This window comes from Petromyzon marinus, chromosome 17 (assembly GCF_048934315.1).
Source record: "Petromyzon marinus isolate PM22_M1 ecotype Great Lakes invasive population chromosome 17, UKy_Petmar_22M1.pri1.0, whole genome shotgun sequence".
NCBI lineage: Eukaryota > Metazoa > Chordata > Hyperoartia > Petromyzontiformes > Petromyzontidae > Petromyzon > Petromyzon marinus.
In genome coordinates this window covers 10,188,188-10,200,335 of record NC_133683.1, presented here as the reverse complement: position 1 = coordinate 10,200,335, position 12,148 = coordinate 10,188,188, and the positions used below count along the sequence as shown (strand labels likewise).

At 53.0% G+C, this 12,148-nt stretch overlaps 1 protein-coding gene across 2 annotated transcripts in view; it reads right to left on the bottom strand.

Annotated features, from left to right (window-relative positions):
• The window catches only part of LOC116943368 (cytoplasmic dynein 1 heavy chain 1-like), a 159,602-nt gene extending 148,711 nt beyond the window's left edge, over window positions 1-10,891 (bottom strand). For both annotated transcript variants that reach the window (XM_032956208.2, XM_076067597.1), the window contains exons 1-2: window positions 10,777-10,891; window positions 2,216-2,522 (exon numbers count right to left, since the gene is read on the bottom strand). In XM_032956208.2, coding sequence (XP_032812099.2) covers window positions 2,216-2,492 — 277 coding nt within the window. In that variant the 5' untranslated portion in view covers window positions 2,493-2,522; window positions 10,777-10,891. The remainder of the gene's footprint in view (window positions 1-2,215; window positions 2,523-10,776) is intronic.
• Between the last annotated feature and the right edge of the window lie 1,257 nt (window positions 10,892-12,148).

The following is a 12,148-nucleotide window of genomic DNA, read 5'->3' as shown; positions in this document are numbered from 1 at the left end:
AGCTTTGGCGACCGATATTATTCACAATAAAGGTTTTTGGGTTAGATGGCGCGTAAGTAAATTATCCTTATGGCGGTACTCCGGGGTACCAAAAAATACAAAATGGGCGAGGCAATTAAATATTTTATTTCTGGGACACTATTTCTGTCCAGGGGGTTTACTTCACTCCGCGACTGGGGTAACCAATCAATCCGAAACCGGTGCCACTCCGCGATGTCGAAACACAGCGAGGACGATTGGGCTGAAACCCTGAACGCTCGCGGTACGCACCGTGGCGGTGGTGGTGGTGCATCGTAGTGGACAGCTCGTCGAGACGAGTCGATTGCCGCATCGCCGACCATCAACAGAATATCCTTTCCCCCCTCCTCCCATTTTCTGATGGGTGTACCGAGGTGCAATTCCTCCCTTCTCCGATCTCTACCCCCCCCCATCTCTGCCCCACCCCCTCTCTCTGCCCCTGTCTCTCTCGCAGCCCCCCGCCCACTCACTCTGGAGCCCTTATAAGCAGCTGCATTTGGAAGCTTGCCCCTTCTTTTCTCTCCACCTGAAGAAGGCCGCTTGTGTTGCCATCGAAACGTCGTGGGTTTTTTTTTGCTTTTAATTTAGATGTTTGTTTTCTATCATCGTGACTTTACCGAAAGAACCAAGAATATGAATTCCTGCAGTCACGAAACTTTACGTCTACATTTTGGCACGTTTTGTTGATGTGACAAACCTTACTAATTGGCTGTGTCGGGTGGTGGCGGGTTTAACGACACATTTATTTTGGTTTTCTCTGGGTGCTCCGGTCCCCCCCCGCCCCCTCCGCCACATTGGCAAAGAAACCCCACCACCCATACAATGCCACTGGTTTTAACCAAAACATCCGCAATGCTGAAAAGTCCTGCAAATCACTCAATTGGGATTACACGCAGAGCAGCAGCAGCAGCACCCCCCCCCCCCCCCCCAGAGTGTGGAAGCACTCGTCAGGACCATCATGAACAGATTCTCACGAGACGCCACCGCCACTGCGATTAACACCGACCGCACCGCAAAGCAGAGGGAACTTGCCTGGCCAAAGGGAACCGCGGTGGCTAGGAGATGTTAACTCCCTCGCCTGGCACACAGGAGGTCGTGGGTTCGATCCCGACCCTGACGCCTGCTGCTGCTGCTGTATATTTGGAGTTTGTGATGTCTCTCTCTCATCATCATCACAGTGGCTAGGAGATGTTAACTCCCTCGCCTGGTACACAGGAGGTCGTGGGTTCGATCCCGACCCTGACGCCTGCTGCTGCTGTATATTTGGAGTTTGTGTGTCTCTCTCTCATCATCATCACAGTGGCTAGGAGATGTTAACTACCTCGCCTGGTACACAGGAGGTCGTGGGTTCGATCCCGACCCTGACGCCTGCTGCTGCTGCTGTATATTTGGAGTTTGTGGTGTCTCTCTCTCCCCGTGGTCGCGTGCATACTTGTTCCGGGTCCTTCGGTTTTTATCTCCACATTTAGGATCAACATCACGCGTTTAGAGTATTTGGCTGCTATGCATCTCCACGTGATAAGCCACTTCGTTGGGCTATCATCTGTGGTCAGGTCGCTTCTGAAAACGAGCTACACAGCTCAGTGGGCCTTACCTGGTAAATTAAAACATTGTTTTGTTTTCTTGGTGATGCAGAGCTCAGCCCAGTCACGCGCTGAGAGTTTGATCTTTTTAACACCCCTCAATAGGCGCTCGCAAACACACACAGCAGCAGCAGCATGAGCACCAGCTAGAGAGTGCTTGCTGTGCACATGGCTACCTGTAAGCCAGCACTGTGGAGGCAACAGTGACGGGTGGTGGATCACCGCACAAATGTTGTGAAATTCCCTTCCCGTGGATCTCGAGGAGGTCACCATATACCCTGGCTCGCCAGGAGAAGGCAGTACAGCGAGTAGACGAATCGTCACCCGTTTCCGTCTGTGCTGGGATAGAGCGTTGCCCTCTCGCGGGAGGTGTGGGTTTTCTCCGCATGCTCCGGTTTCCTCCGGCGCTTTATAAACGACTCATGGATTGACTAAAAACATCTTAAAATGAAAACCCCCAACGGAGCGGCAGGACCCTCCTGAAAAAGCATCCGACTCCGACTCCGCGCGGCGGCTCGCACGGATGAACGAGTCAACGTGATCGATGATGTCATTGATCGGAGGTGCGCAGGAGGAGGACGAGGTGGAAGAGGAGGGGGGGGGGGGTTCGTCACCTTTGGGCGCAGTGCGCTCCACAAGCAGGGCCCGCGCCTGCGGCTCGCTGATGAACTTTCGCAGCTGCTCCAGGCAGTGCCGCTCCGAGAGGGAGGCCTCCAGGCCCGCGGTGGCCTCGCCTCCATCCTCCAGCAGCAGGGGCACCAGGCGACGCACGTGCTTCTGCAGCACGGCTTCGTCTGCGAGGTTCAGCACCGGTCCGGGGCTGCCCCCAGCACCTCCAGGAGCTCCTCCGCTGCCGGCCGTGGACTCGGTCTCCACGCCGGTGTCTGCCATGGATCTCCCGACCCCTGCGTCCTCCTCGGCCTGGGTAGGGGGTGGAAGAACTTTCAAGTGGAGGCACGGGGTCAGGGGGGGATTGGGGTCTCGTGGTGCCTCTGGCGGGGTCGGCTGCTGCGCGTGGTGTTGCAGGGCGCGTCCGTGTGGGGAGCGGTGGCGCAGCGGGTAAGAATGCCGCGGGACAAATCCAGCTGCCCCAGTTTGATTCCCGCTCACGGATCAATATCAGTGGCGAATATCTGCACCGGTCCGGTGCCTCTCCTAGGTCGACTCAGCCTTTAAATGAGTATCTGGTGCTTTATGTAAACATCAGCATTGAGGAGACAAAGGCGGGCGGGCGTGGTTCTGACCACACCACCCCCTCGTGTGCTATTCCGGCCTTCATAGGTGCGCGCCAACAGCAGTTTCCCCAACAATCTGTTCAAGGCTACACGGGGGATCTTTGTCTTTGTGTGCTGTGTCAGTGTGCTTCTTTGTGCTGACTCTGACGGGTTCTGCACGACAGACGAACCGAGCTCCATGACTGGCCGAGGTTCACATCGGCGGCGAGTGATATCTGATTCGGTTCTGGCCCTCCTTGCGGATGACTGAACCTCCACTAAAGACGACCTCCTGCGAGGGGGCGGTACAAACAACAGCGCTTTGGAGAGACAAAGGGAGTGGTTCTGGTCTCACCGAAGACAAAGATTCCCCGTGTAGCCTAAGCAGACTGTAGGGGCAAGTGCTGTTAGCGAGCAAGTGCTGTTAGCGAGCACCTACGGTACACGAGGGGGTGGGTGGCCAGCACCACGCCCGACCGCCTTTGTCTCCCTAGTGGCGATTCTCACACACCATACCTGGTTACTAATTTGAGGCTGAGTCGACTTAGGGGAGGTCCAGGACCGGTTCAAACAATCGTCACCGGTGTTGGTGGCCGTGAGCGGCAATCGAACTTGGCTCGCAGCGCAGCGTAGCGCTAACCGCTGCACCACCGCTCTCACCACCGCTGCCCCCCCCCCCCCCCCCCCCTTGAGTGCCGTGCCTTGCGTTGATTGGGGGTGCTCGCTGCCAGCACTTCCCACGACAAGTCTCAGGAAGGGGCGGACACGAAGAGAAGCTCCAGCGGGGCCTTCACGGCCACACGCGGAGGCTCCGAATCGAGAAACGCGGACCTCTGTGCGAGAGATGTTCGGGCTGGAACGTCCATACTGCTGGATCTGCTGCCCCTCACGTCCAGGCACTGGACCTGCTGCCCCTCACGTCCAGACACTGGACCTGCTGCCCCTCACGTCCAGGCTGCTCGACCTGCTGCCCCTACGTCCAGGCACTGGACCTGCTGCCCCTACGTCCAGACACTGGACCTGCTGCCCCCTACGTCCAGGCACTGGACCTGCTGCCCCTCACGTCCAGGCACTGGACCTGCTGCCCCTCACGTCCAGGCACTGGACCTGCTGCCCCTCACGTCCAGACACTGGACCTGCTGCCCCTCACGTCCAGGCTGCTCGACCTGCTGCCCCTACGTCCAGACACTGGACCTGCTGCCCCTACGTCCAGACTGGTGGACCTGCTGCCCCCCTACGACGCAGGTCCGACGGGGGGTTGAGGGAGCAGGCGAGGAGTGAAGCTCACGACGAGCGGGGTGCTGGGAGGCTAAAACCGCAGCGGGGCGAGGCAGCGGCGAGCGGCGCGTGCGTCGATCTGTCTGCTGTCACGTCAGTCAACCCATAGCACCTGGGCCTGGCCTGTCACCTCTTACCAGCAGTGGGACTTGGCTATGAATTGAGAGCCACCGCCCGAAACGTCGCCTATTACATTTTGACGTTTTGCCTGGAAGGGGCCACAGTGTTGTTGAGGAATGTGACGAGCTCTCTTAACTATTCACGGGGAATCAAAGTGCACCTAGCCTGGCACAACACCAGGGAGATATTGACGTCGCTTGTTGGGGAGCCGCGGTTGTTGTGTATCTCTGTGCATCGTGCACGTGGACTGAAATGAGTACCCCCCCCCCCTCCACTGACCCCCCCCCCCCACTGACCCCCCACCCCCCCACTGACCCCCCACCCCTCCCAACCCCCTCACTGCCCCTCACTGACCCCCCCCACTGACCCCCACTGACCCCCACTGACCCCCCACTGACCCCTCACTGACCTCCCCACTGACCCACACTGACCCCCCCACTGACCCCCACTGACCCCCCCACTGACCCCCCACTGACCCACACTGACCCCCCCACTGACCCACACTGACCCCCCCACTGACCCCCCACTGACCCCTCACTGACCCACACTGACCCCCCCACTGACCCCCCCACTGATCCCTCACTGACCTCCCCACTGACCCACACTAACCCCCCCACTGACTCCTCACTGACCCCTCACTGACCCCCCCACTGACCCCCCACTGACCCCCCCACTGACCCCTCACTGACCCACACTGACCCCCCCACTGACCCCCCCACTGACCCCTCACTGACCCACACTGACCCCCCCACTGACCCCCCACTGACCCCTCACTGACCTCCCCACTGACCCACACTAACCCCCCCACTGACCCCCCCACTGACCCCCCACTGACCCCTCACTGACCTCCCCACTGACCCACACTAACCCCCCCACTGACCCCCCCACTGACCCCCACTGACTCCCCCCCCACTGACCCCCCCACTGACCCCCACTGACCCCCCACTGACCCCTCACTGACCCCCCCACAATCCCCCCACTGATCCGGGTCAATCTCCTCGTACTGGGCCAGCAACACGACAGAGCCTCGTGCCACCTGCCCGCTGTAGTTCACGACGGCAGTAGTGACAGTAGTAATAGGTGCTCGCTAACCATTGCCATGGCTTATGCAGGGAAAAGGCAGAGGTGGATTTGTCTTTCGAGTCCACCTCTCCCCTCCCCTCTCCTCGTCCTCGTGTCTTGTGTCTCTCTGTGTGTCTCTGAGTGCAGTGTTTGTGTATCTGTGTGTGTATATCATTATTTGTGTATCTGTGTGTATCTATCAGTATTTGTGTATCTGTGTGTCTCTTTGTCCGTGTGTTTTTGGGTGGCAGTATTTGTGTATCTCTCTATGTGTCTATCTATCAGTGTTTGTGTATCTCTGTATGTCTGTATGTCTCTTTGCGTGTCTCTGAGTGACAGTGTTTGTGTATCTCTCTGTGTGTATGTCTCTGTCTATGTGTTTGTGTATCTCTCTGTCTGTGTGTTTGTGTATCTATCTGTCTGTGTGTTTGTTTATCTATCTGTGTGTTTGTGTAAATCTCTGTCTGTGTGTTTGTGTATCGCTCTGTCTGTGTGTTTGTGTAAATCTGTCTGTGTGTTTGTGTATCTCTCTGTCTCTGTGCTTGTGTATCTCTCTGTGTGTTTGTGTATCTCTCCGTCTGTGTGTTTGTGTATCTCTCTGTGTGTTTGTGTATCTCTCTGTCTGTGTGTTTGTGTATCTCTCTGTCTGTGTGTTTGTGTATCTCTCTGTGTTTGTGTATCTCTCTGTCTGTGTGTTTGTGTATCTCTCTGTCTGTGTGTTTGTATCTCTCTGTGTGTTTGTGTATCTCTCTGTGTGTTTGTGTATCTCTCTGTATTTGTGTATCTCTCTGTCTGTGTGTTTGTGCATCTCTCTGTCTGTGTGTTTGTGTATCTCTCTGTCTGTGTGTTTGTGTATCTCTCTGTGTGTTTGTGTATCTCTCTGAGTGTTTGTGTATCTCTCTGTCTGTGTGTTTGTGTATCTCTCTGTGTGTTTGTGTATCTCTCTGTCTGTGTGTTTGTGTATCTCTCTGTCTGTGTGTATCTCTCTGTGTGTTTGTGTATCTCTCTGTCTCTGTGTTTGTGTATCTCCCTGTGTGTTTGTGTATCTCTCTCTGTGTTTGTGTATCTCTCTGTGTGTTTGTCTATCTCTCTCTGTGTTTGTGGTTCTCTCTCTGTGTGTGTTTGTGTATCTCTGTGTGTTTGTGTATCTCTCTGTGTTTGTGTATCTCTCTGTGTGTTTGTGTATCTCTATCTGTGTGTTTGTGTATCTCTCTCTGTGTTTGTGTTTTTCTCTCTCTCTCTGTGTTTGTGTATCTCTCTGTGTATTTGTGTATCTCTCTGTCTCTGTGTTTGTGTATTTCTCTGTGTGTTTGTGTATCTCTCTCTGTGTGTATCTCTCTCTGTGTTTGTGTTTCTCTCTCTCTGTGTGTGTTTGTGTATCTCTCTGTGTGTTTGTGTATCTCTCTGTCTGTGTGTTTGTGTATCTCTGTCTGTGTGTTTGTGTATCTCTCTGTCTGTGTGTTTGTGTATCTCTCTGTCTGTGTCTTTGTGTATCTCTGTCTGTGTCTTTGTGTATCTCTCTGTGTGTGTTTGTGTATCTCTCTGTCTGTGTGTTTGTGTATCTCCCTGTGTGTTTGTGTATCTCTCTCTGTGTTTGTGTATCTCTCTGTGTGTTTGTCTATCTCTCTCTGTGTTTGTGGTTCTCTCTCTGTGTGTGTTTGTGTATCTCTGTGTGTTTGTGTATCTCTGTGTGTTTGTGTATCTCTCTGTGTTTGTGTATCTCTCTGTGTGTTTGTGTATCTCTCTCTGTGTTTGTGTTTCTCTCTCTCTGTGTTTGTGTATCTCTCTGTGTGTTTGTGTATCTCTCTGTCTCTGTGTTTGTGTATTTCTCTGTGTGTTTGTGTATCTCTCTCTGTGTGTATCTCTCTCTGTGTTTGTGTTTCTCTCTCTCTGTGTGTGTTTGTGTATCTCTCTGTGTGTTTGTGTATCTCTCTGTCTGTGTGTTTGTGTATCTCTCTGTCTGTGTGTTTGTGTATCTCTCTGTCTGTGTGTTTGTGTATCTCTCTGTCTGTGTCTTTGTGTATCTCTGTCTGTGTCTTTGTGTATCTCTCTGTGTGTGTTTGTGTATCTCTCTGTCTGTGTGTCTCTCTGTCTGTGTGTTTGCGTATCTCCCTGTCTGTGTGTTTGTGTATCTCTCTGTCTGTGTGTTTGTGTATCTCTCTGTCTGTGTGTTTGTGTATCTCTCTGTCTGTGTGTTTGTGTATTTCTCTGTGTTTGTGTATCTCTCTGTGTGTGTTTGTGTATCTCTCTCTGTGTGTATCTCTCTCTGTGTTTGTGTTTCTCTCTCACTGTGTGTTTGTGTATCTCTCTGTGTGTTTGTGTATCTCTCTGTCTCTGTGTTTGTGTATCTCTCTGTGTGTTTGTGTATCTCTCTCTGTGTTTGTGTATCTCTCTGTCTGTGTGTTTGTCTATCTCTCTCTGTGTTTGTGTATCTCTCTCTGTGTGTTTGTGTATCTCTCTCTGTGTTTGTGTTTCTCTCTCTCTGTGTGTTTGTGTATCTCTCTGTGTGTTTGTGTATCTCTCTGTCTCTGTGCTTGTGTATCTCTCTGTGTGTTTGTGTATCTCTCTCTGTGTTTGTGTATCTCTCTGTCTGTGTGTTTGTCTATCTCTCTCTGTGTTTGTGTTTCTCTCTCTGTGTGTTTGTGTATCTCTCTGTGTGTTTGTGTATCTCTCTGTCTCTGTGTTTGTGTATCTCTCTGTGTGTTTGTGTATCTCTATCTGTGTGTTTGTGTATCTCTCTCTCTGTGTTTGAGATGTGGCGCATCGCGCTACGAACCCCAGTTCGATTCCCGGCCAGTGGCGAGTGATGTGCGAACCGGTCCCTGGGCCTCACCTAGGTCGACTCAGCCTTAAACGAGTACCCAGTGCGCTGCGTAAACATTCACAAAGAGCAGACAAAGGAGGTCTGGCGCAGATCCTGGCGGCATTAGCGAGCATTACTCCCTGAGCGCGCCTGCATCTCCACTGGCGTGAGTGTCTGTCTGTGTCTATCTGTGTGTGTCTGTGTGTGTCTGTGTGTGTGTCTGTCTGTGTGTGTCTGTGAGTGTCTGTGTCTGTCTGTGTGTGTCTGTGAGTGTCTGTGTGTGTCTGTGTCTGTCTGTGTCTATCTGTGTGTGTCTGTGTGTGTCTGTGTCTGTCTGTGTGTGTCTGTGAGTGTCTGTGTCTGTCTGTGTGTGTCTGTGTGTGTCTGTCTGTGTGTGTCTGTGCGTGTCTGTGAGTGTCTGTGTCTGTCTGTGTGTGTCTGTCTGTGTCTGTGTGTGTCTGTCTGTGTCTGTCTGTCTGTCTGTGTCTGTCTGTGTCTATCTGTGTGTGTCTGTGTGTGTCTGTGTGTGTCTGTGTGTGTCTGTGAGTGTCTGTCTGTGTCTGTCTGTGTGTGTCTGTCTGTGTCTGTCTGTGTGTGTCTGTCTGTGTCTATCTGTTTGTCTGTCTGTCTGTGTCTGTCTGTGTGTCTGTCTGTGTCTCTGTCTGTGTCTGTCTGTGTGTGTCTATCTGTCTGTCTGTGTCTGTCTGTGTGTGTGTATGTATGTGTCTGTGTGTGTCTGTGTCTGTCTGTGTCTGTGAGTGTCTGTGTCTGTCTGTGTGTGTCTGTGAGTGTTTGTGTCTGTCTATGTGTCTGTCTGTGTCTGTCTGTGTGTGTCTGTCTGTGTCTGTGTGTGTCTGTGAGTGTTTGTGTCTGTCTATGTGTCTGTCTGTGTCTGTCTGTGTCTGTGTGTGTCTGTGTCTGTCTGTGTCTGTGTGTGTCTGTGTCTGTCTATTTGTGTCTGTGTCTGTCTGTGTCTGTCTGTGTCTGTCTGTGTGTGTCTGTCTGTGTCTGTGTGTGTCTGTCTGTGTGTGTCTGTGACTGTCTGTGTCTGTGTGTGTCTGTGTGTGTCTGTCTGTGTCTGTCTGTGTCTGTCTGTGTGTCTGTCTGTCTGTATCTGTGTGTGTCTGTGTGTGTCTGTCTGTGTGTGTCTGTGCATGTCTGTGTGTGTCTGTCTGTGTCTGTGTGTGTCTGTGCATGTCTGTGTGTGTCTGTGTGGGGAGCGGTGGTGTAGTGGTCAGCGCTACGCTGCGCTACGAACCCCGCCACCCCCGGATTTGATTCCCGCTCACGACCCCCAACAGCGGTGACGATTGTCTGAACCGCTCCTGGGCCCCAAGGTGAACCCAGCCTCAAATGAGTCCCTGGTGCGGCGTGTAAAATCATCGCCACTGGGGAGACAAAGGCGCTCGGGCGTGGTGCCGGCCACCCACCCCCTCGTGTACCGCGCCGGCCTTCAAAGGTGCTCCTTGCTAACAGCACTTGCCCCAGCAGTCCATAACAGGCTACACGGGGGATCTTTGCCTCTCTGCGTGTGCCTGCTTGCCTGTGTCATGCGTCTCTCGTCTCCCTGATGACAATGTCCAGCCGCAGCTGCGCCACGAGCCCGCACGGCCTGGGAGCCACTCCGGGCAGCAGCAGCAGCGGTGGCCAAGAGGAGTCTAGGACCTGTCGCGGTGCTCCTCTAGGTCCACTCAGACTTAAATGAGTGCCAGGTGGCCAGGCGGGCATTTGCGTCTGGGGTTGCCTTTGTGTTACTGACTGAGTGTCTCTCTGTGTCCGTCTCAGGCACGGCAAACACCACACACAGACACAACCACACACACACACACAAACACGCACAGACACACACAGACACACAGACACAGACAGACACAACACACACACGGAGACACAAATACATACAAACACAGACACAAACACACAGACACACATAGACACAAACACACAGACACACACAGACACAAATCCACACAAACACAGAGACACAAACACACACAGACACAAACACACACAGACAAACACAGACACAAACCCACACAAACACACACAGACACACACAGACACACACAGACACACCCAGACACAAAACACACACAGACACACAGACACAAACACACAGACACACCCAGACACAAACACACACAAACACACAGACACAAACCCACACAAACACACAGACACACACAGACACATACAGACACAAACAGACACAGACACAAACACACATAGACACAAACACACAGACACAAAGAGACACAAACATGTATCTCTGTGTGAATCTGTGTGTATGATTCTCTGTGTGTTTCCATGTGCGTGCCGACGTGTATGTTGAGGGTCTTTATGGGTCTGTCGGATTCTGTATGCGTATCTGTGTGCGTGTCTCTATCTATGTGTGTGAGTCTCTGTGTGTGTGTCTGTGTGTGTCTGTGTGTGTGAGTCTCTGTGTGTGTGTATGTGTGTGGCTGTGGGTATGTCTCTGTATGTCTGTGTGTGTCTCTGTGTGTGTATGTCTGTGTGTGTATGTCTGTGTGTGTGTCTATGCGCGTGCCTTTGTGCGCGTGCGATGTCTGTGCGTGTCTCTATGGGTCTCCCTGATTCTCTATGCGTGTGTGTGTACGTGTCTAGGCATGTGTCTCTGTCCGTCCGTCCGTCTGTCTTCGTCTCTTTGTGTCTGCCTCTCGTCACGCGTCATCCTCACCTCTTCCTCCCCTCGGCGCAGCCTCTGCGAGCGGAGACTGCCTCCGTCTCGTGCACGACACCGCGGCAGCAGATTCTCCTCTGATTTATATTCACATCGCTCCCTCCCCCCTCCCCCACGCCTCCTCCCTCCCTCCCTATCACTGCCAACCACAGCTACATCACTGCACCATCATTCCCCAGCACGGACCCACTGCCACCACACCCCCATCACATTGCACTGCATTACACGCCATCACCACCATCAACACACCATCACACATCCATTATTAGACACCATCACACACACACATTACACTGTCACACACCCACCATCACACACCATCACACACACACCATCACACACCATCACACACACATTACACTGTCACACACCCACCATCACACACCATCACACACACACCATCACACACACACCATCACACACACATTACACTGTCACACACACACCATCACACACCATCACACACCCACCATCACACACCATCACACACACATTACACTGTCACACACCCACCATCACACACACACCATCACACACCATCACACACCATCACACACCCACCATCACACACCATGACACACCATCACACACCCACCATCACACACCATCACACACACATTACACTGTCACACACCCACCATCACACACACCATCACACACCATCACACACCCACCATCACACACCATCACACACCCACCATCACACACCATCACACACACCATCACACACCATCACACACACACATTACACTGTCACACACCCACCATCACACACCATCACACACCCACCATCACACACCATCACACACCCACCATCACACACCATCACACACACCATCACACACCATCACACACACACATTACACTGTCACACACACCATCACATACCCACCATCACACACACACCATCACACACCATCACATACCCAATTATCAAACACCATCACACACCCATCATTACACAACATTACAAAGACAAAGATCCCCCCAATAGCCTTAGCAGACTGTAGGGGCAAGTATTGTTAGCGAGTATCTTTGAAGGCCGGCATGGCACACGAGGGGGTGGGTGGCCAGCACCACGTCCGGCCGCCTTTGTCTTCCCATTGTTCGATTCTGATGTTGGTTGGCCGTGTTCGAGAACTGAACCCGGGTGGCAGGGTTTGAGGCACAATGCCCGCACCACTGATCCCACCGCTCCCCACGCTCTGATCGCGCGACCAACCCCTCACTTCCCCATCACTCAACCCAGGGGTCAACAACCAATAGGGCATCGTCCCATCACATACATCACAACCGCCGCCTCCCATCCCACTCTCCACCATCGCACTCCCTCCATCACACATTCACCCATCACACACTCCCCATCACA